Source organism: Dromaius novaehollandiae, chromosome Z (assembly GCF_036370855.1).
Source record: "Dromaius novaehollandiae isolate bDroNov1 chromosome Z, bDroNov1.hap1, whole genome shotgun sequence".
Taxonomy (NCBI): Eukaryota; Metazoa; Chordata; class Aves; order Casuariiformes; family Dromaiidae; genus Dromaius; species Dromaius novaehollandiae.
In genome coordinates, this window is record NC_088132.1 from 65244862 (window position 1) to 65272802 (window position 27941).

Consider the following 27941-nt stretch of genomic DNA (forward strand, 5'->3'; position numbering starts at 1 on the left):
TGTCTTACAGTGCATGCATGTCTTTGTTTTATGCACTGTCATCTTCAGTAGGACCATTTGAGCTGCCTGAAGTTTAGCATCTCAGAATTTTTGCAGCTCTCAATCTAAAAAGAGTTCAGAAGACCAACTAACTGAATAACAGAATTAAAAAATAAGGTTCCCATATGGCCCCCTTGCTGTTGAGAAATAGGTTCCCTTGAAGAGCTGTGGTACTTGCCTGGTGATCTTGGTGAGGATATATGAAAGTTAACTGGGGCTTTGTCACGGGACTTCAGGCCAAATGCAAGAAGGTGTTGAGTCTGTATATTCATGCCAAGTGGTTCTTAACTTCCCTCACTTCTGGGGCATCTGTAACATCCCTTCTTCAATCCACAGTGTCCATTGTATATACAAGGTTATGGACACCATGGGGGGAGTTTCAATAGGACAAGCAGCCAAGTATTTGGGGGCTTGTTTCTGATTTTTTGCAAGGAAATGAAAGTAATTGAAGTTTTCTACTTTCCTTTTTTGGCTGAGCTTTTAAAACATGCTGAAGTATTTACGTTAATGTAACACATGAAATATAGAAAGTTTTACTGTACCGAGAGCTTCTGTAATGTGTGCTAGGAAACCCTGCGTTTAAGTCAAAGTATTTCTATTAGAAAAATGAGTGCTTGAGGGAGAAATGTATTTAGTAGGTGAATTTATACATCATTTTAGGGTTTATTTTATATAATTTAGGTTTGTTTTATAGTGAGAGCTTCTTGGGGGGGGGCAGGAGACAAAAATCTGATTTTTAAAGAAAATCGGTGTCCTGGCCTTACTTGTTCTATTTATGTATTTGTGTAAATATGTTTATTTGTTAATGCCACTCTGAAATGACTGTACTCTCTTTTTGCCACAAGAGGGCTGTATTTTCCTATAACTAGATTTTTTTCAAAACAAAATTCAAACGCTGATTTTTTTTCCTTTAAATCATTCACTTATGAAAATGGCTGTGTATATAGAGTATGTAATAGGATGTGTAACACAAAAGGAGAGAAACAGGTGAGCTGAATGCTGTAAGCAGACTAGAATAGATTATTTCCCAGCAGACAGGGTCTCAAACCTTTCTGTGGACTGTGCCGAAAGTGTTAGGCAAATGCAAAATTAATATAATGTTACATCCTAGAGATGGAGCATACAGCTTTCATGGTGTTCTTTGAGGAGGGCTTGATCCCAGATGTGGAAAACAAGCCGCTTGTACAGTACTTGCAGTGTTCTGAGTGTCTGCTTCCCTGCAACCCTTTTCAGCTCGTGTATCTCCTTTCATTCTTTGAGGATTATGTTACAGGTCACAGAGGACCTCAGCATGTACTGTACTTAAAAAAATATATACATATAGTAGTGCTGGAACAATAGAAATAAACACTGATGTTACAGTTGAAAAGCTCAATTTTTCCTTTAGTAAGAGAATTTTTTTTTTAAACTTATGGAAGTTTAGCCCGAGTCATATGTGGTAACATATTTCCATAGTCTTTTCTTATGTTTTTCCATACTCTATATGTGACCTTGTCTTTTTGGTGTAGAATAGTCTGAATCAAGCATTAGTGACATGAGTTGAAATGCTGTCAGAGCACCAAACTGCTGACGCTAATGCACTCAGCTAGTGACTCCGATGCACTTACTTGGGGCTGGTCATTAAGAGGTCTGCCTTTGCTGGTAGTTACCATCCTGTGTTTTCCTAGGTGATATCTTCTATCAAACTTCTCTAGTAATTACATTATAGAGAAAGACATATTTCAAGGAAGAAAATGGCTATTTCCTGATTGCAAGATGTGTTACATTTCTGTGACAGAAAACATCTCAACTTTTTTTTTTTTCAAACCTGTTTTCTTAGTTAGAAAACACACAGTATCTCGTTTTCCGTGACAAAGATTTTATGATACAATGTAGGCTGAAATCCTTCTTCTATTGAAGTGTCGTGGCAAAAATCCCAGTGACTTTTTAAAAAGTCACTATTTCATCCATAGTTTTCATTAAAAAGTAACATTAATACTTAGGGAAAAATCTGTGATTGGTGATTTTTATTTTTGGCAGATGTAAAACATCCTTTGTCAAGGATCACACATACGCCTTAACCTTTTGGTGTGATATTACTACCAGATACTTGTTAGAAGTGTCCTAAGGCCCTAGGAGGACAGGAAAGGACAATGCAGTAAGTGTTTTGAAGCCCAAGCCAAGGCTTTAAAGACTCAGGCTTTAAAGATTATACACAAAGAAATAAACTCTGCATGAAATGAATTGACATTGATGTGTTGAATGTTTAGGGACTTTATTTCATTTTAAGGGAAATATGTATTGTTTTTTGTTAGTCTTAGTGCTTGTCAGTAATTCTGAATAAATACAGCAAAGATGAAGAGTAAAGCAGGCTGTTGCTTACTGTTTCCAAACCAGAAATTAACCAGTGAGTTGTGACTGAAGCTTAGACAGCATTCCTCTCTGCTCAAAATAAGGATCTTGCCGTGTGTGCTTAAACTTAAGGTAAAAATATTGTAAGCATATTTGCTAGAATTAAGTAATGGGTTTTATACCATCTTTCCAAATACTAGTTATTTATTTTGGCTTGAAGCATGACCTTGCAAAGTGCCAAGCAGCTGTTGAAGGTACTGGTGCCCTCATCTCCCACCGGAAGGAGCACCTCTAGGAGTTCTTTAGTGCACAAAAAGGGCCTTTAGTGCATATTGTAAAAAGAAAATAATCCAGCTACAAGAAGTGTTTCATTTGTATTAAAGATTTTGTTGTCCTCGGGCTGTTTTTCTTTTTTCTTTTCCTGTAATGAAAGCTGAGTGTGTTGAATGCCTTGCCCACTGTGAAGTACGTGACACTAATGTTCATGTGTATGTGTTGGAAAGCAGTTCCTTGACTCAGTTATCAAAACACAGTTTTGCTATGTTTGTAAGAATTTGGATAGTGCCTGACAAATAGAGCACTTGTGCTGCTGCTATCTGAAATCCAAACTGATGTTGAATGTGTTTGCTAGTATTATTTCATGGTCTTGCTTTTGAAAATCATTTGCCAACATTAACCATTGCAATCCATGATCAGAAATTTGGATGGACAGTAAGGAAACATGTTATAGTGACGTACAGTAAGAATCTGTATTCTTTCTTCGTGCTTTTTTTTCCTGTTCTTCTTTTGCATACATTTCTTTTCTTTTTATTTTCTTTTATTTTCCTAGGTCTGGGTGGGTTCAGTCACAGAAATAACTGTTGACGACCTCTGTGCAGAAGACAAGGACTCCTCACCATCCGAACTGATATACACCCTTACTACACCTAGCAATGGGCACTTGGCTCTGAAGTCCTCTCCAAACAACAGCATCCTTAATTTTACTCAGGCTCATATAATAGAAGGGCAGCTGGTATTTGTGCACAGTGGTATGTGGTTCCAAAAATACAACCTCTGTTACCAGAATACTGGTTCTCTTCAGCGTTTGTAATCCTTTGAGGATGTCCTTGTAATGTCACAAAAATCTCAGAGCACTGGCTTTGTGATACATGTTCTCATAAACTGAACAGGCAAGGGTCCTATGACTATTTAAATGTGTGCCCACCAAGACCCCCCAGCTGTGTTTTAGATAAGAAGTTGAGAGAGGTACGGAGCTCTCCCACCAGCCCGGAGGCAGGGTGGAGTTAATTTTAGTGTTCTTGGGTTCAGCAGTCACTTCAGATCTGTGCTGTGACTTCATGAAGGTTGGTGCAGATTGAAGAGCTCTGACTTCAAGTGCAATATTTTGCAGAGTGTTTATGTGTTGCTGAAGTTGCTTTGCAAGCAGCGTAATGGCTGTAGGCGAGCTCTAGGTATTCTGCTCAAATAGCAGGTCAAGAACACGGCAAAAGTGAGTCAAGCTGTTTAAGCTGTTGTTCCAAGGGAGATTTTGACATATAAGACCCCTGTTGTGATGGAAAGGTAGAAGGAAGATGGTAGTCTTAGTTTGAGGAACTGAATCCGCTCTGTGTTTCAGAACGGGTAAATGCACATCTGCAGCCTTAGGAAATCTAGATTAAAAGTAGTAGAAGAAATAACAAATTTCATTTTTCAGTGAGCGGGAGTGTGGGATGTACAGTAGAACTGAAATGTAAAACTGCTCAAGTCATGTGCCTGCTCTTGCAGCTGCTCTGTCTCTGCCATCCACTCACCGTCATGGCCAGTGTTTCATAAAGGACTCTAGCTATTTCACCTTCTCTGCTTTCTCAGTCTGGGATTTTCTTTTCTCCTTCATCTTGGACTGTTGCTGGAAGTGTACTCATCTTCCTGCCTCCAGCCTTGTCCTGGGGCCTTTCCTTACCTGGTTGCTGTCATTACTCTTCTTTCCCCTACAACTGTTGTTCTGTCCCTTATCTTGGGTCTTTTAGCATATACTAACTTTTTCAGCTAGTCTTAAGTACCACTCCATTTCATGCCCTCCGCAGTCTGGCTTCTGCTCTTCCTGCTCACTCTAACCTTTTCCAAGACAAAAGGGTTTTGGGGCTGAGGTTGCTCTTCTGTCCACTGGCTACTCCTGATAGCCTTGACTGCTCCAGCTGTCAAAGGTCTTCTGCATCTGTACATTGCAATGACTCTCCGTCTTCAGATTGTTTTGTACTGCAAAAGAAAGTACTACCATACTTTTGCTTTCATGCCTCTAATATTAATTTCTGTATAACTATTTTCTTCATCTTTCCTCAGTGTTGTGAATTGTAAGTTGTTACTTACTCTGTGCTGCATTGCGAATCTGCTTCTTCGTTCTTGTGTTTTCCCCTGAAGTTTTGTGTTTGCTTCCTCAGTGATCCCTGCATGTTCTGTCAGGAGCGTAAATGCAGAAACAGAACATACCTTTCCTTTTCTGTACTCCTCTTTCAGTGTGCAAATTGCTTCCCTTGTTCCACGCTCGCTTGCACTCCAGGGTGCTGCCCACCCGCTTTGGCAGGATGGGGTCTGCCCTGACGCCCTGCCAGTGGCTTTCCGCAGGGCAGTACTGAGCCGAACTCCTGTCAGCGCCCCTTAAGCCTCAATGTCTTGCAGTGCAGTTCTTGCAACCCCCTTTCTGGCATCCTTTTTATTATTTCTGATTAGTTATTCCTTTAAAATTAATTATGCTAAAGTAATATATGCTTCAGCCAAGTAGCACTTGAGGGTTTAGTTCTGTTCCTGACTGTCAATGACAAATTTCTGATTACTTCAGTCAGAAAGTTGCTCTTTGTTAGCCAAGAGAGCAAGTAAAGCTAAGTAAGCATTTTCCTCCCAACCTGAGGCAAATCCTAGACTCCTCATTGCCACTTTAAATGTGCAACCAGTTGTGTGTTTTTATCAAGAGAAAATAAAAGCTTTAAAAATACAAAAAAATTGGCTTGATATTCCAGAGATGCTTCTGTGTTTGCTGCAGGGGATTTGTTAACTATAGTTAACTTCCCTAGGGGAGTTTTTAACTATAATCTCAGAACCAACATTGATTCTTCTGATATGTTCATTTATAGTTAGGCAAGGAGTGCTGATCTTTTTGTTAAAACTGTATGGCAACCTCACACTTTAGGATACATGTTCATGTGGCAAAGCAAGCGGAAGAGCAACAGTAACTGTTGGCAGCAGTTAATGTTGTAATTTTTCATTATCTTTTTCTACCTAAATAAACAGTTTGAGGACCCTCCATTTAAAACGCTCTACACCTCCAAAAGTCAGTTCTGAGAAATGTATTTTTACAGGAATTCACTCAGTCTCCTCGAAATATTTTACTATCGCTTATGCCAGACTACATACAGGTCCTAAGATTAAAGAAGAAAATGGGCATTTAGTATAAATACATACAACTCTGAAATAGTTTGAGCTGTGACAACATATCCTCTTCAGTAAAGCTGAATGAGAGCAAAGGAGAAGGAAACAGTTAAAGGAGTGAATCAGCTTCCAGGTTAAATCTAAACCAAAATGAAAGCCCGTTCTAGTTGTTTTTCTCCCAGAATTACATCTCTGCCAAAATGTGGCTGCTTGAGTGCTGAGGTCCCTCCTAAGATATAAAAGGAGGAGAAAACTTGGGGCCAGTGTCTCCCCAAGTTTCAGCTGGTTTCAGCTCCACTGGGTTCAGTGAAAGAAGAAAGGTAGGGGCAGTCTGCTGATTTACCTCTGGGGGATGTTTGCCCTTCAGTATAAGCAACAGCTAGTAGTTCTTCCTTGGGATGGTTCTCTGCATTATGATTTTATTTAATTCTTAGTTAAGATACAAAAATACTGATCAAAAAATGGCTTCAGGATGACTTTTTATTTCATCGTAGTCAAAAGCAAAATGTGCGCAGTTTAGGTTTGTGTGTTTTGGATGAAAAATGGGGAAATAAAAGAAAAATTTATGTTTTGTTTTCTACAGGAGCAATGTCTGGAGGCTTCAGCTTTCAGGTTACAGATGGTTTGAACTTTGCACCTCGACAGATTTTTAGCATCACAGCTCGGACTCTAATAGTTAGCCTAGAGGTGAACAAAGGCCTTGGAGTCTTTCCAGGTTTGGTTTTAACAGATTATCTTGATTTCATGTACTTGAAATAATTTCATAACCTACCAAGTATACAGTAATTGTTTAGGTAGCTGTTTGACTAAACAATAGATGACTGGATACATGGATATAGATGCATGGAAACGTCTGTCTGTCTGATTTTTAAAAGATCAGTCATGTTGTCTCAAATGTTCTCACTGTTGTATAGGGTTTAATTCTTTGATATGCTTATGTGCTGTCAGTGATGGAAATAGGCAGTGAAATATATAAGTGCAGTGTAACAGTAAACTGTCTGGCTAAGCATTGAAAATTTCCTGTTCAACTTAGTTTAAAAGCTCAATATTGCATTCATAGAAATAAAGATGCAAAGCCTCTCTCAGCTGGTTGTCATTTTGCCTAGCAGAAGCAGGGTGAAGCCCATGTCTGTGGGGCTCTGAATGGCATACTCAAATTCGAGCAAAGTTATGGAGAGCAGCTGGGACTCACTGATGAATCAGAAGGACTGAATAGCCTTGATTCATATTTGTGCATTTGGAAATAGCTGGGTCAGCAGCTTTGTATTTTTTTTTAATGAAATCCTACTCCTGCAGGAATTGATGAGTTAAGAGAGTCTCTCCCGAGTTCCTTATTGCGCTGCGCTGGCAAGAGTAATCCCTCATTGAGTTAGTAATCTAACATTAAGTACAGGATTAAAAGAGAAATAAAGATTAGTCTTCTATCAGCAACATCTTGTATCATACTTGTCCTGTAGATGTTGTTTGCACCACCTTCTTTTTTTCTCTGAATATGGTCCATACAGCTGTAGAGAGGTTCAAAACTGGAAGAGTTCTATAGATCTTAATCTATGCCTTGATTTATTAATCCTAAGCAGAAAAAGAGTACTTCAGTTTCTTAAACTTCCTGAATATAAGCTATATAAATAAAGGCTTGCAATGAAAGCCACTTAAACACAGGCAACAAAAAATGGGATCGTAGCAGCATGATCTTCTAATTCAGTCAATATAAATGGGATTCAAATAAATCCACTTACAAGGCTTATTAATCTGTCTGTGATTTTGGTGTGTAAAGGTGCCTCAGGCACAGAGGTTTACAGGAATCCTATCTTGAGCCAAAGATAATTGTAAGAAAAATGTGCCTGATACTTTTGCAGAAGAAAAAGTCCCTATACTTTCTCTCAGTTCTCCAGGTTGGAAAACATAATATTTCTCTCAGCGCTGCAAGCTGTATTCATCAAGGCCTACAGCTTTTGCTGAATTCTGACTTACTTTGAGCTAGTAATACTTTTTTAATGCTGAAAAAAAACTTTGCTACCTTTTTCACCTTTTCTGTTTTTGCCGATTTTTTGAAGACATTCTGGAGCTGTGCAGGTTTCAGTGAGCAAATACTGGTACTTGATCATCATGGACTGACTATTCAAACAGTGGTGGTGCCAGCTGCTCATCCACATGTAAACAATAACCAGTGTCCCATTATATTTTATAGCGCTGCAGGAAATACTGATTTTGAGACAGCTTGAAGGATTTTCTCTCTAGGGAAGTGGAACTTGAATATATTGTGAAGAATTTGCCATGTCTTCATGACTGGATGTTAACTATTCTCTCAAGCATATTGTTCTGCAGTTTTGTAAGCACATGTACTGCTGTCCTCTTTCCTGCTGAATATACCACATTTGTTTATGCAATTTATGGATTTCTTCTGTCCAACAGAAGTTTGTTTTATTCAGTATGCTTACTACATTGATAGATAAGAGTTTTTCCTACATAAGCTATATAACTAGACTGTGAGGATTTGCTCTCTTCTGGGAAGCAATTGCTCGAAGAGAGAATGAGCTGAGTTGCTATTTGAGAAGAAGAGACAGCCTGACTTGTAGTCACTCAGAAGCAGAGCTGTCTGAGCCAGTCAGTAGGTGAGGTGATCCATAGCTGCGCAGCAATGACAGGAAGAATGCTCATGCCAGAGTAGTCTCCCAATTTTAAATGCAGGCAGTAAAAACAGATACCAAAATTATTACAGATACCAAATTTATTAGGTACTGATAATGGTGTTATGCTGTTGTATTCTGCCCACACGGTTCAGTGCCGCTGTGCTCTGCACCACCCATCCTTGCGGTATGTCTTCCTCCTCTCTCTCTTCCTTTTCCCAGAGTTTGGAGGGTTTTGCTTGTGTGATGTCTGTGCTCCCACACTTGGGATCAGACTGTGGTCTCACTTCCCTTTCCTTTACCCGGTCTGTTGGCTAGCAAAACGCCCCCCTTTCTCTGTTCAAGTGGCAAACCAGAGCAGAACTGCTGCAGGTGCTGCAAAAGGTTTTCAGGTCTCAGGAGAAAAGTGGGGAAAGGAGGAGGTTGTCTGGGGGAGGATCCCATTTCACAGGAAACGGTGAGAAACTTTAGTATCTGTGGCCCTAAGCTATATTTCAGCCTGTGCTGTGCAGAAAAGTCCTGGCTCTTGAGTGAGATCAGGTCTGTGAGGAATAAGCCAGGGCTCTGTGGCATCGAGGTACGGGTCGCCTCCACCCTCTGCCCTGTACTGCGATGGCAGTGTTGTAATGCCATGTGTGGTATCATTATCATGAAAAATTGAAGTGGTACCATCCATCACTACAGCATAACCATTTTTGAGAGTTACTCTGTCTTGATCTGTTAGGACAGTGGGCCCTGATTTGCATAAGTGTGAGGTTATTGAGAAATAGCTGTGTTGTGCAGATAACATGTGGTCTGATTAACTGCTGCGCTCTGTTCTGCATTCCTGAACACATCTGCTGCACACACAACACAAGGTCATGCTTCCTCACCACCTTGGCACACAGAAAAGGGACAGGAAAAGTAGAGAGAGGAAGAGGAAGGGCACGTCTTGAATTAGTTACAGTGCTAGAGAATTCTAGACCTGAGGGATTGCTTTGCTTTTCTAAGGAATACGGATGCAGAGATGCATGGGAAGGCAAAAAGGGGAAAACAAACAGAGCAAGAGGATCTCATCTTGTTACAACAACTCTGTTTCAAAGGAGATGTGATTTGAGCCAGGATACAAGTACGTGTGAACAGGCAGAATCCTAAGGTTACCAAATGCTTGCAAAACATTCCCAGTTTGCTTGCAAAACATTCATCAGTTTGCTTGCTGTGCTTTTTCTGCTGAACAGCAGGAACATATTTTGTGTTATTCCTCTGCAAAGATTATGCTTTAGTGGAGATGCGTTGATAAGATATATATGGCTAGTGTCTGAAATTATATATTGATACCTATAAAGCTTGTTGCTCAAAAAACCCAAAATACAAGAAGAGTGGCAGAAGTGGGAGTGGTGGGGAACTCCTAGAATTATTCCTGTTTGTTGTTCTTCCAAATGCATCACGGTAAACATCAGATTTAGTTGCTGAGTGTATACCATGAGGAAAGATTACATCAAAAAGAAGCCAAATAAAACTCCTAATATTTTGTGGCCCTGTCATTGCTAGCTGTTGTGCAAGCAACTCCCAGCAATAAGAAGTATGTCTTTGTTTTTGTCACAGCCATGACAAAAACTGTCTTGGTTTGGCTAAAATCCAGAAAGGGCTCTACAGTCTTTAAGCCAGAATGTACTAGATAGTGCAGTGTTATGTGTTAAAAGGATTTTGTTACACCTCAGTCTCTGTCTTAGTAATACATCGTTTCAGTTCAGGCCATTATTTGTATGTGTGATGTCCTTCCTATTTTTAGTTCAGTGTTTATTTAATGATAATCATGTATTCATATTGATAAAGCGTAGTTCAGATTTCTGGTATTAATTGATTTTGGTTCATGTGTGTTCACTAGAAGCTGCTGGATTAAGGCTTCTCTGAGGCAGACCTTGCTAAATCACCCTGCCTTCTGTGAGCAAATGGGGCTGCCAGAGACATTAGCAACGGTGTCTTCAGCTGGAATCTGAATTCAGTTCTAGACATGTAGTATAGGAGCAAGACTTCCTATATGTGCTTTATTCCTTACTTGAGGTGGTTTTTTTTGCAGAAGCTAATGTTTAGCAGTTGTATTTCTTGTAGAGAACTGTATGTTTTTCATATCTGTAAAACAAAGATAGTTCATATTTATGGGGTTTTTGAGTGAAAAGTTATGGAAGAGCTGTATTATTTGAAAGTACCTAGGAAGGTAACTAGGAAAAGAAAAAGACTGTTAATCTTACAAAACATTATTAAAATTCTAAGTACCAGAATTAGATGAGTAGCTGAGTTAGGAAATATAAAACTTATTCTTTGTGAAAAATTGCAGTTGCAAATCTGAGTCACTTTTAATACACATTTTTTAGGTTCCAGGAAACCTATTTCACGACGTGATCTGAAAGCTGTGACCAATGATGTGACCAATGCAGGAAACAGAACTATAACTTTTATGATTGTAACTTCCCCAAAACTTGGAAGGCTGATCAGAGTAAATTCTGACAATACCACTCAGGAAATCCTCAGTTTTACACAGTCTATGGTAAGCATTTACTTTATAATAGTTCTGGGGTAGATTGTTACTTCAAAGGCCGTCCCAGTTGCTTGTTCTTTGTCTCATCCATCTATATCTGTTTGGTAACCAGGCATATGTGACCCATCAATGCAATTGCCCATATTTGTCGTGTCATTAAATATCTGGCATCTAGTAATGAATGCAAGAGGAGCCTTTGTTCCCCTCTTCTTGGATGCTCGCAGAGTCTTGGCACTTCCCACTGTTTTGCTTGTAACAGTATTTTTCAAGAAGAGTTGTTCTGCTGCCATCAACCAGCAGTCAGAGGTTGGAAGCCTTTAGTTTCTGGCAGAAGGAGTAGCCTTTTGCTGTGTGCAAACTCCAAGCATCGGGTTCATTTAGGCGATATGCAGTCCTCATTGGTGTCCCCAGGCGGACTTTTACTGACTTCATTGGCTGTGATATTAGGTGTTTAAAGAATCTCAGCTGTGATACAGAGTCTCATACTTGAAAGACTAAAAAGTGACAGCTCATGTAGCTTGATGGAAAGTGTCCTTTGAGAAACTGCAGAAAAAGAAATGAGTTACATCTGTGTGCAGAGTCTGACTGTAACTGTCCTCTGTGAAATAAGTTACTCTCAGTAAATTTTTTAGTAGGGGAAAATAGAAGGAACTCAATTTCTGATTTTATTGGAGGAAAGATTAAGAGATAGATTTGGTCCTAATCTACATTTACAGTTTAAGAAAGGAGCTGTTTGATCTAGTAAATGAAAAAACGAGAAAACCTGTTGGCCAGAAATTGAAATTTGACTGATAAAATCTAGAAACAAGGTTCACATTTTTAATAGTTATGGTTATCATTAGACTTTGAAACAACCTCACCAAGGGCTGTGATGGAATCTCCACCTGCCCTGTATAAACCAAGGTGAAGACAGGATATTTCTCTTAATACTGTCCTCTAATCCCATTATGTTATTGGCCTTGTTGCACTAATTCCTGAGCTGAGTTCTGTGTTTTATATTATGAGAGAGATGGACTGTATAATGACACCATTCTCTTCTGTTCCTAAGATGTATGATTTTATGAGTGTTAGATGGAACAGTTAAGCATGTGAGACAATCTTACAGCTAAAGTTTTGAAGTTTTACTCTCTTAGCCTACAGATACAATCTTTACACGTTTATGGGGCAATGCCATGCTGTACTATGACACTCTTTACCTATAGCTTTAGCTCTTACTAATGTAACTAACTTACCTTTGAACTTTAAAATTTTTTTTAAGGATTTGAGCTGTAGTAATGTGCATATTTTTCTTCCCTGTCTGAGTTATTTGTACTGGTAGTTTTCACCTCAAACAAGTAGAGCTCAGGGAGTTATTGCAGGTAAAATTCAGGTGTCTTACCAGCTTGCTATTCATTCTGGTAGAGGATGGGGAATAAGGAAGAAGAAAAAAAAAAGATCCAAAATAAACGTTCACTGTCTAGTGTGTTACAGCCACATGAAATTAAATATCAGTGAAGAAATGACATTAATATTACAGATATAGTATATTCTTCATTACGTGGAAAATAAGACATTCAGCTTATGTTGGTTACAATATGCTTGTAAATCTGATTTGAATTTACATGTATTTTGAGGTTCTTTTTGAAGAAAAGAACTCTGAGTTCTTTTGAGGTTCGTTGACTTCGGTCTGTATTATGGAACTTAAAATTTCACTTCTGACAAGCAGCATGTAGCTAGATGCTGAAAGAAGCTAGTACTTTTGCTATGGTGCTGAACTCTTCCTTATGTTGCATGGTTTATTGCCTCATTGCAAAATAGGAAAAAAAAGGTTGAAATCACTCTTGCATTCCAATGAATTTGTTCAAGGACAGTTGTTTTGCAAACAATATAAGAAAATTAAGTTCCACATTAAACAGTTTAAAAAAAAAAAGTATAGCACAGTTGTTTTCAATATGAGGTTTAGGGGTTTTTGTTGTTTTTTCCTCTGCCAGTACTTTCTATAATATCTCAGAAGTATTTTCATCTTGCAGCAAGCCACCATTTGTTCATTCTATTTGAAATCATTGCAGAGGTAAACAACAAAATCCACACTAGTGCTATTTTCTTATTAGCCCAGATATTAGTATGGGCTTGCAATTAAAAAAAACACAAAAAACAACCCCTCCCCCCCGGAAGATTAATAGTTGATAAACATTTGATACTAAACACCACAGAATTTATAGGATGCGTATTGTGCCTATCCTTGTTATGTAAATTTGCTTTCTCCAACTTAAACTTCCCACAACAGGTCTCTAGGGTTTATCCTGAACCAATGTATCCTTTTAATATCACTTTTGCATATTTTGTAACAAAATAGCCATGAAGAATTAAATCTGTATAGGGAAAGCATAAATGTGGACATGTACATAAGAGATTTTATCATGTCAGTCTGAATTTCTTAGTCAATAAGATGGGATGTTTTTGAGGCTGTTGAGAAAATTGACCCTGAAAGCCCTGTTTCCTACGTGATGTCGGTGGGGGCTCTTGCATTGGTTTCAGATTAGCTCTGTCTGTCGTTATAGCTCAGATTCTGCAGTGCTAAAGTGCTCCGCTGGCTGGGTTTTGGTTTTCTTTTTCACACCTTTCAAGCATGTGTCATGGAAACATGTACTAATGAATTCCTCCAGGGTGTTTGCAAGCTGCATAGAGCGTGTTACCGGTTCTAAACGTAGAAGCAGCACCATCTCAGATGGTGATCTCTTTGGCAATTATAAACTAACGCAGACGAGCCAGGCCAGTAGTTGCCTGGGAAGCTGCCAAGGATTTAATAGGTAGCTGTCTTCTCTCCAGGTCGGTGAATGAATTATCAAGTGGAAGCTGAATTTACTGACTGAGATTGAAGAAGTATCCTAATCTTGTGGTTATTGGGAATCTTACTGTACTTTCAATGCATTATGTTATTAATCCTTAAGTTCTGTTGTAGTTCTGGCTGATGAGAATCCTAGTATGAAATTGTTAGCCTTTGCTTTTGGACCTGAACGATTGAATGGCTGTATCTTGTACATGTATTTATTTCTCTGAAGATTTACTGCAGGATTCTCTTTTGAAGCTTGAATCCTCCCTATGAGAATGACAAGATTTTCTTGCAAGGATCTACAGGGTCAGCCAAAGCAGGAACAGGGCAAGCTCACTTCCTTCCCGTCTCTTAGGTATCCCCCTTCCTCCCGTGATACAGAAATTTTTGATTAAGCTGTCCCATTGGCTGTTTGGTTATAAAGGAGAAAATATTTTCATGGTCATTGCATCTCCTTCAGATTTCAGTAGTCTCTCACCAAGTACCTTTTGCTATCTACCATGAAACACATGATCCGTCAAAATCTTTCTCAAGCCTTCATTCTTTCATATGTTTTTCCAAGACAATTAGTCCAGTCCAGATGGTATCTTTATAAAGGAAAATCCTCTAGTCATATGGCACTCTTCTCTAAAGGTACAGTCCAGCTGAGGTCCCATTCACAGTTACCATTGCTAATTAGAGATATGTGTCTCAGTGTTTTATACATCCGTTCTTAGTGTAAGGTAGCTCTTAGAGTAAGGTAGATGAATGGTTAATGTACCAAGCATTCATCCAGGTAACATTTCCCCTACCTTCAAGTATGCTTGTCAGCCAACACAGATTTAATCTTCAGAGAAAGAGAAGTGCAAAATAATCTCTTTAGGTAAGTTATATATACAGTCATTATGCATGGCTTAATACAGTCCTCTATTGAACAGCGTTGTTATTTTTTTTTCTTTCCTTCCACCTCTGTATTTAAAATTGTTTTCCTCTTGTACCTGTGGCTTTCTTTACCCTAAACAGGTGGATGAAGGTGTGATCATGTATGAGCACTTACAAGCTGAGGCAGCTGACTGGAGTGCAGAAGATTACTTTACTTTTACTGTCTCCTCTCCACCATCAGCCCTGGACCTCCAGGTGTTCCTTATTGACATTTCATACGGAATTACCAGGCATGATCGGAACAGTCGTCTTCTAGCAAACACAGGTGAAGATGCTGTGCTCTTTGAGCCTCCAAATTGTTTTGGATCTCTTGGGTTTCCAATGAACAAATGTAAAAAACTGAAGGATAATTTTTCTTCAGTAGCAAATGACCAGAATACTTTTAGCACAGAGTGTAGTGTAGGTAGTAGTTTGAAAAACTGCATCACTGCATCTTTAAAAATGATATTAACTACATATGTTTGATCCTTGCTACTGTTGTAGTGGGTATCCTCCACTTTGCTATAATAGTAGGGATAATGAAAGCACCATCTGGAGCTGAGAGATACTGATATTTCTTTAATCCTACTCTATGCATCAATAGAAAATCTAGCCTCTTATATTTAAATCTGTATTTTAAAATAGTGGTAGTATATTTCTAGCCACGGCACATGGAAATCAAAGATACTGTGAAAGACTGTGATTTCAGTTTCTTTTCTGAGCATCATCTGTATTTGAAATGCATATCTAATTGCCGAAACATTGCAACTATAAAATATTCAATTTCTAAGATTCTGCTTTTCTTTCTGCTAGGTGCCATTGTTCAGGAAGGAGGTAAAGTCTTAATCAACAAAACAAATTTAGATGCTTCAAATCTACTGATTAAGTTACCTGAGGTACAACGCTCCATGTATGAAATCTGGTATCAAGTTGTATCTTTGCCCCGATGTGGCATGATTATTGTTGGAGAAAGAAACGTTACCAAAGAGAAACCTAACTTCTCGCAATACATACTGAACAAGTTTGGAATTGTGTACGTACATGATAATTCTGAATCACTCACCGACAATTTCACTTTTGCTGTTTGGTTAAACCTAAAGAGCAAATCTGCTACAAAGCCCCATGGCGAAGTTTTAGAGGAGATGTTTAATATCACTGTTGTTCCAGTGAATGACCAAGCTCCGGAACTGAAGACTAAAAGGCTGCACTTGAAAGTCCTGCAGGGAGATGTGGCAGTGTTGGGGTCAGAGAATCTGAAAGCTGAAGACCTAGATAACCCCCCAACTGAGCTCAAATACACTGTTATTAGCAATCCTAATAATGGTTATTTAGCAATGAAGAGCAATCTCAGTGTCTCCATACAGGATTTCACACAAGCTGATGTTGACAGTGGCAGAATTTGTTTTGTACAGGATGGAAGTTCATCCTCTGGAGTGTTTTATTTCAGTGTAACTGATGGTAAACATCGCCCTTTATACAAACTTTTCAGTCTTGAAGTCATACCAATTACTCTTGTCCTGGTAAATCATACCAATGTTGCACTTCCACAAGGCCAGACATCTGTCACTATTACTAATGTTCATCTAGCAGCCATCACAAATGGAAGAAGCAGTAACATCATGTATGAAATAACTCAGCCCCTCAAATATGGGCACCTAATGATTGGAAATGAGCAGGTTACTAAATTTGAGCAGGCAGATTTGTACTCAGAAAGGCTGTCTTACCGCCTGGCAAATCTCACTGCATTCAAAGAAGTACTGGAGTTTATGCTGTTCACTGCAGAAGGTAATCTGACAGGACAAGTGCTGAACATCACAATGAAGCCTTTAGTGCAAGTTGCTGCTGACATGCAAATTTCAAATCGAGCAGTTTATAAATTCAGAAGCAGTGACCTGAATGCTTCTGAGCTAGCTAATTTGACAAACAGTAATCCTAGATTTGAAGTGATAGTGCCCCCATGTCATGGAAGAATCATAAAGAGGAGGCTCAGGAATGATGCAGTGTTTGAAGATGCTCAGACATTCACCCAGACTGACATAGATAGTGGTGTTGTGTTCCTAGACATAGATACAAATATGACAGGCATTGATCTTTTAAATGACTCGTTCACTTTTATACTCAGGGCAGATGATGTGCAGCCTGCTGTCGGCTGTTTTCAGTACTCCATAGTGCCATATGATCCCCTGCTTGTGCAGCGTTTTACAACTGAAGTGCCTTTTTTAACCAGCGCAACCACTTTAAAGATTCTCACTACCTCAAAGGATGAGGCACCGGTTTTCTCCCACAATGATGAACCTGCAGTAGCAGCATGGAGGACTGCACCAACCATGTGGCAAGGTCAAAATCGCTGGGGAGATATACACAAGGAAGGTCCGCTGCTTAATCTGGCAGTGGGAACAAGTGGATCTACAGAGGCTGAGAGCACAATCCAAGCCAGTGCCAGGAGTCCCAGAAAGCAACCGAGTGAAAGCAGCAATCCCTGGTACATCATTATCCCCCTGGTCTTGGTGTCTGTGTTACTCATTATTGCTGTTATTTCTGTGTGCATTTTGTTAATGTGTCAGAAAAAAGAGAAGGCAAAACCACCTGTCAGAAGTCAAATGGATGCAATCCTCAGTAGTCCAGGTCATGGTCTGGAACGGAGCTTGACGGTACCGACGGTTACAGTGACCCCTCTCCTGAAGGGGGTTGAGAGAAGTACAGCCACAGCGTTCACACCAGTAAGACGTGAACAGCTGCTTCCTGCGGTAGTTTCTCCGCCTGTAAAACAGTCTTTGCAAAAGAGCTGGTTAAACCTTGATCCTGAAATGATCCAGTATTGTCGAAAAACAAACCCAACTTTGAAGCGCAATCAATATTGGGTGTAGTTTGTGGCCCGTTTTGGTCATGTGAATAAGTGTAGAAGGGAAAGGAGGGTATATATTATTTGACATATGATTTACTTTTTATTGTGCTTATTTATTATTAGTCGAATGATGCACTGTTTGTTAGCTGAAATCCAAGTAACTGTGAAATCAAAAAATCCTATTGATTACAGTGGCTTTAAAATCAATTTCCAATTGTTATTTAAGCAGAGTTCCCATTGAATTCAGTGCAGAATTTGGTCCCATAGATTTTAAGCATACCCTGTGTATGCAGTATTTTTTATTTCCCATGACAGGGATAAACTAGAATTTTCCATCATGGATTATGTATTTTTAATATAATTACTTTTTTGAAGAACCAGATTTGCTATAAAGGTCTGGTATTCTGTCCTGCAGCAGCACTTCTATTTAAAAAACTTGCCACTGTTTTTCTAAGTAATGCCATTTTGACCTAAAGGCTGTTCAAAGGCCAGAACTAAAGAAACAAAGGTGTGATTATTTTGACAGATACTCATCTGGGTCACTGAACTAGAAATCTATGCAATGACACTACAGTAATGACAGATAAAGGATTGTGGTAAAACACTGTTACTGTGAGCCGTTGTTTGTTTTTCTGAGGGTTTTTTTTCCCCGTCTTTATTATTGAACTCTAACCTTTAATGTCTGCAGACTGGTAAAATGCATCCATGACCTCTAATCCACATGGCAAAAAGCATGTATCTGCTAGTCAGCCCGTCTGCGGAATTATCTTTGGGCTTAGGTTATGTCTGGAAGTATGTATCAAATTTCCTGCTGCTGACTAAGGGCTGGATTCTGCCTTCGATGGAGCAGACGCAGCTCTCTGGAGTCTGGGAGTTCAAGCAGATGACAGTAGGACTGAGTCCTCTTCTGCACGCTAGCACCTACTGTGGAGCTGCTGGCAGAAAAAGTCCTGTGAGAAGGTAAATGCTCTGTTCTGCAGTTACTCCATTTACCTTTCTTGTCAGAGAACTCTGATCACGTGTGCCTTACACACTGTGACAAATACTGCTACTCTAATTTTAGCTCTGTTGGTAAATTGTGCAATAATTTCTCTGTAAGGGGAATGTTTCGGTTTGTAAGCAAACCCAAGCTCAATAGCAATGTGCAGTCTCCTGTTAAGGTCCAGGCTTCCCTCCGTTGAAGACAACAGCAAAATTCTTGTTGACTTTAGAGGGAATGAATTGACTTCAGGGGAATGGTGCTGTGATCATAACCAGTCTTTTACTAAACAGTGAATTTTGATCTATTTTTCTAATTAGCTTTTCTGTAAAAACATTGTACTCGGGGTCAGGATCCCACAGTACTGCTCTGAGTGAACACTGGAATAATGTTTTTGTTTGAGCCCAAGTACTGCTATTTTCACTTTTATAGAAAGGATGTATGTGCCTGAGCATCCTTGGTGCTATTCATCTCACAATACTTTGTTCTGGGTAATTATTTTTGTTATTGGTGATATTTAGCTGTGATTTTGCTATTTACTCATTTCAATTATGGGGAGTTTTCACCAGTGAGGATGGCCAGATTAAGTCTCTGCTTATTGCTTTGTCTTGGGAACTAAATTCCGCAGCAGTGAGGGCAGTTTTACTAATCTTTATCACCTCTGCCATGGTCTGCCTTAATTGTGGTGCATTTTGAAGCAATGTGTTGTTCAGAGCCCACTTCCAAGGAAGAGTTCAGTGTTAGCATAAAATATTCAGTTGATGGAGTTAGTGGAGTACTAGTGACTAAATATATGAACGCTCTATATCCTCAGACTAAAATGTATTTGAACATTAAAACACAATTTTTATTTACCTATAATTATCGTTTTTCCCTGACGGCAGTGTAAGCAGGCTTGAACTCACCCAGCACCATCATAGTAGAAGGCTGGGATGTTCCAGTGTCCCAGAAAAGCTGCTGTAGACCTGTATTACAGATCTTTGTCTGCTTTCCCAAAGAAAATCTTTGGAACTGTTTTTAGAAACTCATCTGGAGAGGTGGTGCTGCCAGCCAGAGCAGGGTCAGTCCAGCGTCCTTGTGCAGGCGCAGTTTTACGTTTCCTGCGGTTTCCTGGGACCTTTTCTCCTCATGCCAAGCAAACAGGAGCTTCCTCCAAAGGCCAGCTGTCAGCAGAGGATTCACTACATCCTGCCTCTGATGCCTTCTAGCTGGAGCAGGAATCTTATCCCTTCACACCTCCTGCAAGACTCGCTACAAGGAGGAGTAAAGAATTATAATCCAACACTTTCCTGACACTTGGAGAGGCTTGTCGCACATTTCCCAACACTGTGACCTTCCTGTCAACAGTGAAAGAGATGTTATACTTTGATACCTCCATGAGACCAAGTTATATGCCACCAATCTAGTGCCAAAACGTTGCGATACTGAAACCCGCTGGCATCTAGTGAAGAAATCCCCACTGAGGATGCCCTGACAGGTTGAATAGAAAATGTAGATGCAAAATGTGTGTTTAATGAGACTTTGCTGAACAAGCATCATCGTAAAGACAGGTAAAGTTTAGCTGTTCAGTGTGCACTGGCGATGGAACATAGCACCGCTCTAATACTGATGATGGTAAAAAGTAAAATCAGGACATAATCTTGAATGAGTCAGAAACACCAGCAATACAATTAGAACTCCAGGATTGAATGGAGCTATTTGTACACTATGAGCAAGAAATCATACATGAAAAATACAGTAAAAGTAGTAATTCTACAGAATTAGTACTGGCTTTTTTCTGATTCAAATACAGTGGGTTGAACTCTTGTTCTGTTTTCAAAATGCTTTTGGCTGACAGATTTTTCATTTCAAGTAGATCAGGCATTATAGAATTGTATTTTGAGTGCTGTTCTCAATTTATAAAGTGTCGGGTTTTTTGTTTTTTTAATAAAAACAATCTGATTCACCTAATTCATCTGTGAAGTATGCCAGCATTCGGTCTTCTCTCTCAGTTGGTGCTGCTGTGATATAATTGTTTGTACCAAAATACCTGCTGTCTTATGGGAACATTCTGGTGAGAACCATATATGGAAAAGTATGTTATATCAGTGATTACTGAGTTTCATATGAAATGCAGAAGTAAAAATGTAATTGATAACTCATGATGGATTTTACTTCAATAGCCTGTCCTGAATTCCCATTAAAAAAATCCGATTGCCTTAATCTAAGCTCTTCCTATTGACAGTACAGAAAAACAGTTTCCGGCAGAGGATGGTTCATCTTGTTCTTACGTAGATATTTGTACATATGAGATGAACAGTGCTTCTGAGGCACCTGTCTTTTTTTGTTGACCTAAGAGGAGCTGAGGTGACTCCCTCAGACTATCCAACTTTTAGACAGCCAATACAAAGTGAGATGAATCTTGTCTTGGGTTTCACAAATAGCAACGAGTATAGAAAATCCCCAAGAAAGCACACATTTTGTACTTACGGATTCTCAGCCTGATTCCAGGAGCAAACATAGTTTATGGTCAGGATCTGGTTTGAATTTTTGGTTGTTTCACTTAACTTTGCAGGTGTGTGTTTTATTTCAGAAAGATGGGGTTTTTGAAGGATTCCTTTTCCTACCAAATGGAATTCAAAACTGCAGTGTGAGAGTGCCTTGAAAACATATAATGCCTAAAAACAATAAAATGTTTTGTTTATAAACAACACACTAATATTTTTGTGTTTTCTTTAAAGACTGTCTCTAAAGTACTGCAGTGCAGACGCACAGCAGATTCCTGTTGCCAATAAAAATGTTCTATCCAGTCTTCTGATGTTTATTGTTTTAAATTACACATGTACAGAGATCACAGTAGTGCTGTACCTAGCATTTTGCCTCTAACATAATGTGTATGGCCAGAACAAGAGAGAGAGCTCACCATGCATCCAACTGACTGTCCAATACTTGTATGAGTGTAACATCAAGATAAATGCATGCATTTGAACATGCTCACAGCATTGCTTTGGGTTTATTTCAGTAAGTTTTCACTGCATAAGCCTAAAAGAATATAGAATTTCAAATTCTTAAATGTTAATACCTTAGCACTGTTTTGTTGTGAAAAACTTTTGGTTAATTTTTTTTGTCTTTCTAAAGTCTGTTAGATTTTTATGCTTAGTCAAAAATGTGCAGTCATTCCAGCCTCAGGACCTCCCTGAAACTAACCGTGTTTTCTTTCTCTGTGAAGGGTTTGCATTAGCTGTCTGACAGCATAGGCTTTTGTGCCACAGCTAGACCGCCGGTGCAGCGGAGGTGCTTCCATTGCATCAGGCAGCGGAGCAAGCCTCTCATTACCTTCAGCCATTTGAATCTGTGATGCCGAATTGCTGAGCTGTTTTAATATATTATCTGCCCAGTGACCAACCAGATACTGTAAAAACAGCTACTGTAAAAAGCAGCCTGCCCTGCAGAACTAACTGGTGCAGCTCTCGCTTCTCTGCTGCTCTGGGGAAAATAGTGCCCTCGGCTCCCACTGTGATGGGCCTGGGTCCAGCAGTGGAGTTTATTATAAGTCATTCTGTGCAAATGTTGTGAATAAGAAAACATTGATTGGTCTGAGTTAAAAATCATTCCATATATTCCTGATTATAAAAAAGGAGAAGCAGCTTAAAATTGTAAAAATAACCTTTTTTTCCTAGTTTTTTTATGAAAAAAATCTGCATCTTACATTGATATATTTAATTTACACTAAAAATGTCTCCCAAGTGTGAGAATATCATAATAAGATGTTATTATTCAATTATTACACCAAATGCTTTGTTTGACCTGATTTTGATTTTTCTTTATTCAAAACTCGCTTGCAGTTTTTTGCAATTGTTTCCATAACTTGAGATCAGGATCATTTTTCTTGAAACATCCAAAATCCTGGTGGCACAGTGTAACAGCTTCCCATGTGCTGGGCCTCAGCATCTTTCCTGTTGAGTCCTCAGTGCAGAAGTCTGTGGTGGCAGCAGGAACGTGCAGCGCCTGGGTTGCATCCCGTGCCCCAACCCAACAAACATGCATTTGTTCTTTCCACAACTCAGAAAAGGTTTTTTGGAGGACGAAAGAAAATGAGACAGAAATGGTCATAAACCTTTTATGTTTTTCTTTGTATTAAAATATTTATAAGGCCCACCTGCAACTAGCACTAGCACTGCAGTGGTCTGTTAAGACCTGCAGGGCCAAATTCAGCAGTGGATCTACCTCAGTGTCCTAAGCTGGCAGCCTCCATCCTGCTTGCACCATATCCTTGTGAGGGTACATTGAAGTACACTCTGTGAATATTTTTAAACAGGCCGAAAATAATTGTCCTGGCAAATTCAATGGAAACTCTATTAATTTATCTTCACTTGTTTCAGACTAATTCCTGCCAGAGTTTGCATATCCCAAATGCAGTTCCAGAACAAAGTGTTCTTTCACTGCAACTAGTGAAATCCGTAGCCCATGGTGAGGCTGTCGGGGAGAACTGCTTTCTTACCTGCTCGTTTACCCTGTTTTAGTCTTCCTCTTGGTTATTTCTGTGGTAATGCTTTATACCTGCTAGTAACCTAGAGGTTAAGTTGTTTGCAAACTGAGCTTTTAGCTGCACCACGTTCTCATGGCCTCCCAGCGAGAGGCATTAGGTGTCATAAACTCACTGGGGAAGGACAAAGCTTGAGCAGATGTGTCGGTGCAGCACTTTACTGTGTGTCAGAACATTCTGAAAGAACACAGGCAGCAGGTCAGATTAAATATGTGCAATTTATAGCATATGACTGACCAAATTGATTTACTCCAGCTATTACACAGTACAACTTTATTTTGCATAGCAGCTTTTATGTATGGTACCTGAAAACACTCTGCCGAGTGAAACACCACAATTCCAGAGATAATTAAAAATAGTTAGAGGAAGCGTGAGTATGCGTTTCAACTAAAATAAAAAGAAGATTGCATCAGGGAGGCAGAGAAATACAGGAAGATGGTTTCAGACATGACGAGATGCTGGGAAAGCTCCTTTGTCAGCAGGGAGTGCTGGGGAAGGGCTCGGTTGGGGAGGCAAGGAAGGGCAGGAGGACAGGACGGAGACAAGGTCTGTGAGTAGATGGAAATTCTTTTAAAAAGGGAGAATCATTTGGAACCAGACCATGGGCTTGTTTGAAAGACTGAGGCGAAGTGCTGGGCTGTGTCTGTGAGAAGTAGGCGACGATACTGTGCACCACTTGGTGAGCTCTCCTGATTGCCGGGGAAAAGGGCAGAGGAAGAATCCAGATGACAAGAAGTTTTCTTGCCATTAGAGGAAGAGCTGTGCTTGGGGGAGGTGGCAAGATTTAGAAGCTCGGTTTGCTTTGCTTCTGCATCCATCTGCAGCTGACAGCAGATTTAGTAGAAGTAAATCTGCTACAGCATGAACATTATGAATGTTGACTTATAAAAGTACCTGACTGTCCAGAAATCCATTTGTGAGGATTCATCACTGAAATCCTTCCTTATATAACCATCACCCAGTCTCGCTGAGCTGGGTTGCCCGGGGTGTAACTCAGATGTTTTAGCCTATTGGCATGAATATTGCTTCAAAATAGAGCTGCAATGTTCCTAGTGTCCTGCTTAAAGTGCAGAAAGGAGCAGAGTGCCAGAGGTTTTGACTGATTGTAATTACAATTAATGATTAATGGTAAATATGGCTAGCTGCAAACACTGAAAGGCATTTAGAAGTAAGGTAAGGCAACAGAGGTTCTGATTTCAGGCACTAAGCTACTTTTAATACAGATAAAGATTGGCCTGAGCTCATTCCTTGAGAGAAATGAAAGTAGCTTGAGGACTGTTCTCATTTACACATGGCTGCGCAAAACACTGTTAAAGGGCAGCTCTAGCACGAAGATTAGACCAGGTGTAGAAATAAGCAGAAGTGGTATGCATCGGTTATGAGAACAGCTCCTTACTTTGTAGCATGTCTTGGTCAAACTGGATTGTCTGTCTGAGGGTCTGTGTGTGGGTAGGAACGGTTCAACGTAAGCAGCAGTGAGATGAGTTGGCCGTTGTCCCTCCCTAACTCACCTTGTTCCTGGCTGTAGGACTTGGGTTCGTTTAGTCTCCCCTGCTGTGCTAATTCCTGGGACTCTGAGAGGTCTGCTTGGTGGCCCTTGGTTCTCCGTGTGGCATGTGGGCTTAGAAAACCAGGGGTACCTCTGTGCATGCCCCTGGAGCCAGCACAGTGAGCAATAACTGCTGCTCACATGAGCTGTGGCCTGCTCTGATCTGAACCCACAAGTTACCGCTGAGAACATGTCGTACCCCACTGCCATCTCTTTGGTTCCCCACTTGGTGCCACAGCTTGGGAAACCGGGCTGCTCGTTCCCGTCCGCTGCCCCACACAGCTGCTGCGCGCTGTTCCTGGCTCACAGTGGTCATTTAACAGCCGCTTTCGTGTTGTATCAGGCTCTTCCACAAACCAAGGGAGAGCCTTCGCTCTGTTAGGCATCTCTGCACTGCTTCAGACACCAGGGAGAGGTGCTGCCCTGCACCCAGGTCGGCGCGGTTGCAGAAAGTGGCAGTCGCGCCGAGGCTCTGTCAAGCAGCAGAGCCCAGCACATCCCCATTCCCGATGGGGCTCGCAGTACCGGGGCCTCCCATGGCAGGGCTTCTGCTGGTTTCACTGGTTCCCCATTTCCATGTTGCTGGGAAATTCTCAGCCAACAGCTGTGACCAAAGTGCAATACTTTGACAAGAAACCTAGACACATCCAGTTCCTGCTTTAAAAGCTTTAACTTCTATTTTTTTGTTGTTAACAATTTTTTCTTTCTTTTATATTTCAGGGAAGGCCTATCATCAATCCAGGATGACAATACATCTAAGTACATGTCTAAATCGGAGCCTCTGCTGGGAGAAATTGCAATACGTTAGTATCAAACCGTGCCTAAGCATTAGAGCCACAATCTATGTAAGGCGGATCTAAGGACATGCCCCCAGCCAGCTTTGCCCCGTTACCATGCTGACATTTTGCATCATTGCTAGAGGTCAGTGCTGGCGGTTTCTTGAAACAATTCCGAATGGTTAGGAGATTTATTTCCATTAGGAAACTGTTATATGTTTTGCTGTTCGCTATTCACAAAGTCACCAAAATGTTTCTTTTGATTACAGGAAACTTCAATGACAAGCAGTTTCAATACATAGATTTTTGGAACAAAAAGTTTCTAATACTTCAAATGGTTGAAAGACTATGTAACTGTCACTGCAGAGCTCTTATAACTGGCAAGGATATTTCAAGGAATAGCATGTCTGCTTGTTGGCATCTTCTCCATCCAATTTTTAGTGCTTTGGGGAAAAAAAATGCAATAGCTCTACTACATATGGTTAACTATGTTTGCCATTAAAATAGTTTAAAATAAGTAGCAAAATGTTTTGCCCTACCTTCTGCCCACTCTTTTCTGATGATATGAGACATAGAGGCTGTTTCCTTCTTAGCTACTGCTATCGTGCATCAAAGATATCAAAAATGATGGAGCCAGCTGTTTGTGTGGCCTGTGCAGGAGCTTCTGTGGTGATGAGTGTCTTTCTCTAGCAAGTGGAAAGCAGCTGTAGCTGGAAATGTGCTTTGGATACTGAAATCCTCCCGCTGGTTACACTGACAGCACATGCTTAAGAAATACCAGAGGTGGATCCAGTGAGAATCCCATACAACTATTTTATTTTCATGGTTGCAGTTTCCATGGAGGAGTGGAAGTTGTTTTTCTATTAAGAGATGTTTATATTTACAGAGCACTTTACTCCACTGAGCTCAGCTTTTTGTTCCCTGCTAGAAGGGGTGACTCAAGTGACTAATAGCTTCCGTAGCAGCATGTGATTAGGAATGAAGGAGATGCCTGACTCAAAGTGTCCGCAGTCTGCCTTTGAAGACTCCCCAGACACAGGAAATGGCATGGTTTCTCATAATTTTGGGACAGACATGCAGGACTCCTGCATCAATTGAAAAATAATGCTGTATCTGAAACACGCAGTTACGCAGTGCATCTGTAGCCTGGTTGGTTGGAATTGACTTCTCTGCTCCAACGTTTGCTTCCCAACCTATCTCAGAGAGGTCAGTCCTGGAAGGTGTAATGGTAGCAAGCACCATTTGCACGTGGAGTCTTCTGGGCATGCAAAATCTAGCACATTAGCCATAGCCATCGAAGCATTTAGTGAGCTCATTCCGTCAGAGTAAACCACAGGAAGGATTTAGGTATCACCATGCCTGCTTACTCTCTGGTACAGATACATCATCAGCATTCACAAAGCTCTTTATGCTTCTCTGCGATTCCCATACCTGGAGTACTTGCGATGCCTGGTGCTGCTGGCAGAGGCCGTAATCAGACCGGCCACTCTTGGGGCTTCCTTTAGACTGACCCTCTCCCCAGTGATGGGGAGGGACCCCAGCACTGGCAATTCAGGGTAGCATACGATCTGAAATTTTCATCATTTTGCTGAATTTAACCGTCAGTGTAGCTGTGACAAGTAAGCTAGAGAGCAGCAGCCTGTCCCCAGATCTCTTAATAGTTGTGTCCCTGCCACTGGGCGCATATGTACCACAACTGCTGAAGAGCAGGGAAAGGCCTGGCGCCTTGCTCTAGCCTGCACCGCGGCTGGGTCTGTAAGCTGTGTGTTTGCTGGGCACTTGGTGAACGCCGTACGCTCAGGAGGGAGGAGGTGGTGGCAGGCAGGGGTGGTTTCCATACATTCAGTGGCTGAGGCATTCATATAATACTGTAAATATCCAGGTTTAAACCTTCTTCCCCGCTCTGGGAGAGGTGCCCCCCACCCCCTGGGGAGAGCACAAAGCTGTGAGCCTGAGGTGTTCTTTGCAAAAAAATCAACCATGCAAGGAGAAAAAAGACAAAAAACCATCATTTACGGGGCTCTCCAGAGAACCAGGGTCAATGCTATGATATATCAGGCACCAGAGGGATCGGAGTATCGTCTCCTGCTTTGTGGGCGAGTGCTCTGCCCTTTCCACTAGTGGGTGTAAAGAGCGAGGGAAAGGGGTGTTCCCCTCTACAGGAACCTTCTGGGTTTTCTGCCGAAAATGACTGAGCTGGTGTAGCTGTTACCCGAGTCACTGCGGGAAGAGCAGTGGGAGAGCGTTCGGGGCCGGGAACGCGCCGAGTGCAGCCAAGCACTGTCCTGCACCGGGAAACAGCCTCCCTTAGGCAGTGCAAGCCTTGCTCTTTCTTACTGGGTAGCTCGGGCAGCTCCAGGCACTTTTCACTGGCTACTATGAAAACCTTTTTTAGATATCTAATGCTCCTTGGTACTGTATGGATAAGCCCGTGTGTCTAACTCACTGGCTTGCAATTTTTATTTTTAATTTTTTTGTATAAAGCCACTGACTCCCAGAGTGATGTTGTATGAGCATTCAAATCCTCTTTGACGAAGGCATTGTATATATTTTCTTTCTCCAGAGAACTGCCCTTAGATGTTAATAACACGGGTTTTTCACCCCACTGCTTTGCAACTTTTAGTATTTTGGATTTTTT

The 27941-nt window shown here is 40.6% G+C and overlaps 1 protein-coding gene across 4 annotated transcripts in view; it reads left to right on the top strand.

Annotated features, from left to right (window-relative positions):
- LOC112995749 (chondroitin sulfate proteoglycan 4-like) overlaps positions 1–21244 on the top strand; it is a 40924-nt gene extending 19680 nt beyond the window's left edge. For all 4 annotated transcript variants that reach the window (XM_064502428.1, XM_026120928.2, XM_026120925.2 and 1 more), the window contains exons 6-10: positions 3200–3398; positions 6356–6487; positions 10754–10926; positions 14732–14915; positions 15443–21244. In XM_064502428.1, the coding sequence (XP_064358498.1) occupies positions 3200–3398; positions 6356–6487; positions 10754–10926; positions 14732–14915; positions 15443–17496 (2742 nt within the window). In that variant the 3' untranslated portion in view covers positions 17497–21244. The remainder of the gene's footprint in view (positions 1–3199; positions 3399–6355; positions 6488–10753; positions 10927–14731; positions 14916–15442) is intronic.
- The last annotated feature ends 6697 nt before the right edge of the window (positions 21245–27941 follow it).